Raw genomic sequence first — 7513 nt, 5'->3', positions numbered from 1 at the left:
GAAAGTTCACTTAGTTAATTGAAAGAAGAAAAAACCATACTTAAAACGGGAAAAAAACAAAAACGACCCCATTTCTGGGGCCGATTCTTCCTATTGTTTCACGCGCTACCGCGCTTTGTGCATCTCCATCGTGCGCTTTGCATCATCGCTATTGCGCATTACACGCGACTCTTCTCCTATTGATTTCACCCACGCGTTCCTTCTGTTCATCCGCAAAACAACAATCATCTCAAAATGTACCTTAATTTACAAAGCTTGTGTATGATGTTCTCTCTGTCTGTATTGGTTTTTTTTGTTGTTTGTATGTTGGATGTGTATTTTAGGTAGATGTTTCTCCGCCCGGCTACAATATATGTCTGGATCTTGGACCCAATAAATAAACTGTTATAAAATAGCTTATATATCCTTTTTGCCACTCCCCCCGGCCGTTTTCCCTGCCCCGTTTGAGAGCTGCCCTTCTCCTTCAAAATGGTCCTTCGCCTTTCCGATCCTGCATCCAGCTTGCTTGCTTGTGTGTGTGTGTGTGTGTTTCGTACCGGGTAGTAGCAGTAGCCTTACCACACAACGCGTCGCCACAGTTTGGCACAAAACAGGACAGGACACCGTTGCAACACAGCTAGCCCGGGGCAGCCTGAAAAATCTAATGCCTCCGCAATAGCTAAACCAGCACTCACATTCGCCTTCCCGTTTGGGCGTATATCCCACACATCCCGTTGTATGTTTGTATGTATATATAGCATCTAGGCATGTACAAAAAAAAGCTGCCTTCCCTGCTTCTCTCTCTCTCTCTTTCTCTCTAGTACCTCTCTTCCTTTTGTCCATCAAACAACAAAAAACTTCCGCCCGCGCGCTCGCCTCAGTATGTAGAGGGTGGGTGTAAATAGAGTTTTTGTGTGTGTGTGTGTTTGCTTGTTGGCGGGGCCGGCGGTGGTGCTGCTGGTGGTTCTACTTATCCTTGGCCGATTCGGCACCGGTCGGTTCCACCGGTTCGTGGGTGGGACTGTGGCCATTTTTCAGCTTTTCCGCACCGTACGACGAAGCTTTGCTGATCTTGGACATACCGATCGCTTTCACCATCAGCATGTAAACTAAAAAAGAAAGAGAGAGATATTTTTTGTGTTTTTTTATCGCATCCAAACGCATTGTTTGATCGAATACTTACAGGCAAAGAGAATGCCGGCACCGATCGAAAAGTACAGAATCTCGCCACTGAACAGCAGCATCACCAGGTAGTACAGCATCGGGGTAAGGGTGGCCACCACCCAGAAGGCAGTATTGACGAGCGTCGTCGGTCGGCGGTGCAGCTGCAGCTTGGGCCGCTCGGCCACGCCGGAATCGGTAAAGAAGCTGCCGGTCCGGTGGAAGCTGTCCTGCATCCGGTCCTTCTCGCGGAACAGATCCTGCAGCCAGACGGCGGCGTCCTCCTCACGCTCCGGCAGCGTCACGGTGGGGAAACGGCGCACGCACATGTGCGCCTCGATCTGTTTGCCGTTCAGGATGTTGAAAATCGTGGGCTTAACCTGGAATTGTGGCAAATGTTAGCACAATTCGGCACAAAACCTGAATCTCACCCATTAGCCGTGTACCTTCGAGTCCTTGCTAATGCCCAGCTGAATGTCCAGCACGGCCGGACACTTTTCGCGCAGAAACGGCAAGCTCGCGGTGAAACCCTTCGTGCGCGGGATCAGATGATGCTTCAGCGGCACCATACCCTTCTCCTGCGCAAACTTGACCGACGCTTCGTGCTTCTGCTCGGTAAAGCGCGTACCTTCCGCGTTCAGCAGCAGCCACACCGGATCGGGATAGTCGAGGATTTCGTTAATCTGCCGGCCAATGATTTCCCGATCCTTCTCGAACGAGCGCTCGAGAAACACAAACTCGGCAAACTTCCACGCCCACCCGATGGTGGGTATGTACTGGATGACCTTCTTCGCGTACGCTTTGCAGTTGCCCAGCACGCGCACCTTCTCGCAGAACATCCACCCGAGCAGCCAGTCGATCTCGTACGTGTGGTTCATCAGCAGCAGCACGTGCTCGGTGCCGCAGTACTTCATGTCCTCGTCGCTAACGTACACGTTTAGCTTCGTGTCCGACCACCAGTCGGCCAGAAAGACAAGCTCTGTGGTGGGTTGGAAAGGAACAAAAATTGAGACCAAACCGCCAGACCTCAACAGACGCGCTGCTACTTACGGGAGTAAAACGAATAGCAAAGATAGTAACCGATCGTTCGATAGAGATGCTTGTTGAACGGCTTCAGCCCGACGTACAGGATGCACTGCACGGTGTTGATGATCAGCCCGGAGGTAAAGAATGAAATCGCAAAGCAAAGGTGTACAAGCGTCGACTGCTTGAGCATCGACAGAAAGCCTGCCATTTTGTGTGCTTTTCCGAACACTTATCCACTTAAACTTTACTGCTAATTGTAGTATTTGGAGAGGTGGGTTTGTTTTTGTTTTTTTGGGGAAGCTTGTTCCTACACTCTGTCTACAGCCTAGCGTACTGGTTATTGCACTAAACGGGTACTAAACGAAACGCGTATTGCTGCCCCGCGCAAAAGGCAAATGTAACGGAGAGAATGTAAACCTAAAGACGAACGCCAAACTACTTGCGTGCAAACGCGTGAAACAACTACGATCGTGTATGTTTGGGGTGCGCGTGTGTCTGAAGGGACGTAGCGGCTAGGTGACTCGTTTAAACCATCATAAGTGAAGCCAAGCTATGTGCACAGAGCTATTTACTGTTCGCCGGTAGCACATGGGAAGGGGGTCGCGCCTGTCTGTCAACGTTTGCGTGAAATGGTGCACGATCTTACCCGCTCATTACGGGTGCGCCTTTGGAAGAGTTTCAACAGTTTCCTAAAACGAAAAGAGAAGAGCATTATTAGTGTGTGTGTGTGTGTGTTTTTACCAGAAACATGTGATTGCATTACAAAAACTGCTGATGTGGAACGAGCGGTGGAAAAATCACGATCCCGAGAGCTGCGGCTGCTGACGCGAAGTGAACCTACCGCACCCGGTCAATGCTGGACTGGGCGGGCGCTTATCTCGCTGCAATCCCCCTCTGCCCCTAGAGGGACGGACGCTCGACACGAACAACCACCGAACATAGCCGGGAGGGACGGTCAAGCGATAAGAAAGGGCGCATACTAATCCCGTTCGGCTCGATCGAGGGGAGACGTGTTGGAGCGAAGTAAGTGCAAAGCGAAAAAATAGAAACAAATGTCTTGTTGCTCCTTTGCTCAGACAACTAATCCACGTACGTATTGGTGGGTCCAGAAATTCGATAAAATCGAAAAATATGCTACCTCTGCTAACACATTCATCGTAAATCTTCGCACACCACATGACAAGTTTACGTTAAATTCGCCTTTCTTTTTTTTTGTTGCAACGTAACCCGCCAGCTGGTTTGACGGAACAGGTAAAAGATACCAAAATAGAACCTCCATCATCATTATCGTGTACCTGTGGAGGGGGGAATCAATCGCTGGCGGAATGGAAGCTTGGAAAATGACTTTGCGCTATCATTTTCGTTGCGGGATATCTGCTATCGTTGCTAACAAACAAAACCACAAATACCGGTGGGAATGTAGGCTTATTGGGAGACGATCGTTGCCAGGATTAAGAAGATGACCAGTGCTGCAAAATGTCATGAGCATCACGAAATATTCACCAACGAAAACGATGAATATATTCGTGGTAGCTTGAAGCTCATTGATGATACTCAATGAAAATGCGTCATGACATGCCGAACGCGACATACGAATACTTGAGTTCAATACGATACTCTGACTGACAAGATGAGCTTAATGCTAGCGCAAGCATAATCATGATTTTTTTCTCTGGCTGTGAACAGTGCTGCCAAATACCGCCGTTTTAGTCACCAACGCTCATGATTGAAACGAATCAGCTCACGTACACAACTGAGATGATCAGACGTGAGACTCAAACAGTTGGTGAACCAACCACATGCTTGGTGACATTTTGTTGAGCACCTAACTCTTCATCACTTACTGGGTCACGACATAATCCGTCGGTGATAATCACGACATTCTTGGAATATAACTGGCGTGTGATCCCAAGCAAGCTATCGTGAAGATCACCAACACAAAATGTCGTGACCAAGTGACTGATCAAGAGTTGGTTGCACACAATGTCACCAAGCATGTGATGGTCGCGATAACTGTTTGAGTCTCACCTCTGATCATCACAGTAGAGTGTCTCGTGACGCAGACATCATTTTGTTTCAGCCGGAATTTGTCATGACTATGTCAGTCAGACATTTTAAAGAACAGATCACAGTAAAAAAAGTCAGGACATGGTGACTGACCAAGCGATAGTCGCAAAAATGTCACACAGCATGCTTTGATCACACCAATCGTTTTGAGTATCACCTCTGATTATCACAATTGAGTACGTGACGCTGGCATGGGTTTAGTTTCAATCCGAATTTTGTATGACATTAATAGTGACATTTTGCAGCATTGGAAGTCCCTTGATCTTTACGGGAGAAGATGATTCGACCATGGTTCCAACGAAATTATAACGAACCCCGTAACTGGCAGATCAAAATCACCTATCCAGCGTGAAATATGGCTAAATAGATTGTTTTCACATTAAGAGCTAATTACGCTTATCGTACAGCAGCGCTTATTACTTCAGCAGCAAATTCGTTACGCTTCAGTGTTAAAATTCATTGTTTGCAGTCAATTATGAATGACCGTTTCTCTTCGTTCTTCGTTCCCGTAGTATCTAAAATTGGAGAGAGAGAAAATCATTATCACTTTATTGTGCTTCCAAAAAACGACACAAAAAAATAGAAAAATAAAATTTTCCTATCCTTATTGTTTGTGGCTATAAATGCGAAAAATGGATTTATTCGCAGCATTGGTATGCCCTCTAGCGCGCGGCCGCCTGTGGAAGATAAAGAGGTTGCTATGGTGTACAATCATAGCAGACAGCGTCCTAATCTATCAAATGCGCGGGGTGAGGACTTTGCACCCAGCCAGAGGGTGGTTGCTACCACAGCACCAGACTGGGGTGGATTCGATGATATCAATATCGTCACGTTATCGATACAGATTTTATAAAAAGAACGAGGATTCTCGCCTTCACGCTTCGCTTTACTGTGCCCATTAGGAGAGTGAAGATATCGCATTCCATCATCGAAAGATATGGCATTCCATCGTCGTCAGCGCGCGCCTATCTCATATGTTTCGCTTCCGATCTCGCCAAACAAAACATCCAATTTGACTGTATGGTAAATCTTCCACCCATGGGGATGAAAACATGCCGACAATCGCATTATTGTTATCTTCAAACACACGCACTGACCGCCCGCCCCATTCCGGTACAGTGCGTGCTGATAAGTCAATCAAAACCATCGCTTCATCAATCAATCGCAGCAGACGCACAGGCCCCTACCAAACCGACCGAGGTGTAGTGATTCGGTAGACGTTTTATGAGGCTCTTTTATGCTCTTGCGACCTGATCCACCTGTCAGCAGTAGTTGCTGGTGGAGCGTGGCAGCGTGATATCAGCAAAAGCAACAGCAAAAAAATGCCGACATAAACAAATCTGTTGCTGATTTGTTGTAGCCGGGAGCCTTACCGGGAGGGGTCTTTTGCACCACATCACATGCAGGGTTTGCCTTGTCGGTAGCCAGTTCTTTCCCAGCTTGACGCTAAACTTTAATGCTTGCCACACTTGGACGTGCAAATTTGGCCACGTTGTGGAGCTACCCACCAACTTACACACCCATTTAATACACTTCGTAACAAAGGGGGGGGGGGGGGGGGGGGGGGGAGAAAGCAACTACTGCTGCTCCGCCACCAGAGAAAGAGCTCGAAACTCGTGCGAAGTCCATGGTGACGTAACGCCCCACACACATCGCCACAGCATTGCATTGCACAGGGGGACGTGTTTGACGTCGTCGCTGCATACTGCAACAAGTGCAACCAGTTCGTCTAGAGAACTTGTGAGTGGAGAAGAAGAAGAAGAGAAAAAACAAAAACAAATCCTTAATAACCGCCAGCCTTTACAGCGACGGGCTTGGCGGGTAACTAGATGTCTTTGCTGGATTTTTGTTGTTGCGTGAGCTCACGCACTACACACCGCACGAACCCCATCCACAGTAATGGTGGGTTCCGCAAAACAGTTTTCGTGCTGTTTCCTTAGCAACCCCTAGCGTCCAAAGTGCATTCCGGGGGGACCGGTCGAAAGTCTGAACTTGAGCGGAATTTATAATTACGCATGTTTTATGCGCTGCCTCGGGGAGGGTAAAGTAAATAGTTCCATGGATTGACGGCGCAATGATACTTGGGGTAGTGCCGTAAAGCGTAATACCGCTAGTTGGGGAGGGTTGTTTTCTTCGCTACACGCGCTTGAGGAATGAAACAAAACGGGAACAGTGGAATGAGGTGGGCAGGGGGGGGAGGGGGATGGTTCCGTTCTATTTCCCGCTTGACGGTTCCGATAGTTCCGTACCAGGGTACCGTAAAGGGATTGGGGTGAGTGTTATTGATACCCTTTAACAGGCGTTGTTCATGGGTTTGGCCTTGCCTTACCTTGTGTTTTTCTTTCCTAAATGGTGTCCGCCTGTTGATGCTGGACAATCCGGAAGCGACAGCAGCAGCAGCAAGAGCCGTACGTTCGTACGACGAAGGACTGCTGCATTCACGTTCGCTGCAAACTACGCAACAAGCGCCGTCAGCCACACCGCGGAATCGATAATAGCACGAGCACAAACCGATTTTTCACTAAGGGGCAGAGTAGAGTCGATGAAATGGATTTGCAAAACAAGTCCACACACAGGCACCGTGCGCCGTTGCCCGTCGTTCTCTGTCTGCGTGCGATTTCACCTAAAAATGATGACGGCCGCCACGATCCGATGGTTCGCGACCGACCGGGGAGTGTGTTGGCAAAGGGGGCCCAACTGAAAGGGAAGCTTCTTCTTTGTCCTCTTCTTGCGCTCCCGAAAAGGGAGGGTGAATAACACACCGGTACGCGCGCTGTTCGTCGGAACAGGTAAGGAAAGGGAGACTACCGACACACGTGGATCGAATAAATGGAACTTCTTTTACCGACAGCTGACTGCCGGATGGTTTAATTTACTTGAGCGCTGCTCACTGATCGACTCGAGAACGATGTTTTGCCTTCCGTTCTGTTCCGCTAACTGTTTACTGCCCTTGCCCACGGTGTGATGGTATTGGTGTGCATTCGCTGTCAGTGGCTGGCGAAGAGGGTGCGTTCTGCTGCTGTTTACGTTTTGGAAGAGCGTCGTTATTTTATTTTATCTTTGAACACCTAAAATGAAGAAAACATATCTTGTTACTGATCAAAATATAAAATAAACTTGAAAATTCAAATGTTGTCCTATGAGCTTTCTATATTTTTAACAATTTTGTCGAAATTTTTCAAATAATTATCACTAGGAGGTGTCCCACTGTGCGCTACCACATTTGACAGTTCGAAATTCGAACGAAGCACGTTTTTTTTATTTGGCACGAAATGTCAAA

The 7513-nt window shown here is 47.9% G+C and overlaps 1 protein-coding gene across 1 annotated transcript; it reads right to left on the bottom strand.

Moving 5' to 3' along the window:
* Nucleotides 1–684: 684 nt before the first annotated feature.
* On the bottom strand, nt 685–2374 carry LOC121592483 (1-acyl-sn-glycerol-3-phosphate acyltransferase gamma-like). Its single transcript, XM_041913968.1, has 4 exons — nt 2191–2374; nt 1587–2119; nt 1163–1520; nt 685–1088 (listed from the first exon to the last, which is right to left on the bottom strand). Exons 1-4 carry the CDS (start codon nt 2372–2374, stop codon nt 946–948), a joined length of 1218 nt encoding a protein of 405 aa, XP_041769902.1. The 3' UTR covers nt 685–945.
* Between the last annotated feature and the right edge of the window lie 5139 nt (nt 2375–7513).

The sequence above is a fragment of the Anopheles merus genome, chromosome 2L (assembly GCF_017562075.2).
Source record: "Anopheles merus strain MAF chromosome 2L, AmerM5.1, whole genome shotgun sequence".
NCBI classification, from domain to species: domain Eukaryota; kingdom Metazoa; phylum Arthropoda; class Insecta; order Diptera; family Culicidae; genus Anopheles; species Anopheles merus.
The sequence above is the reverse complement of the archived record's forward strand: the minus strand, read 5'-3'. Positions and strand labels throughout refer to the sequence as shown.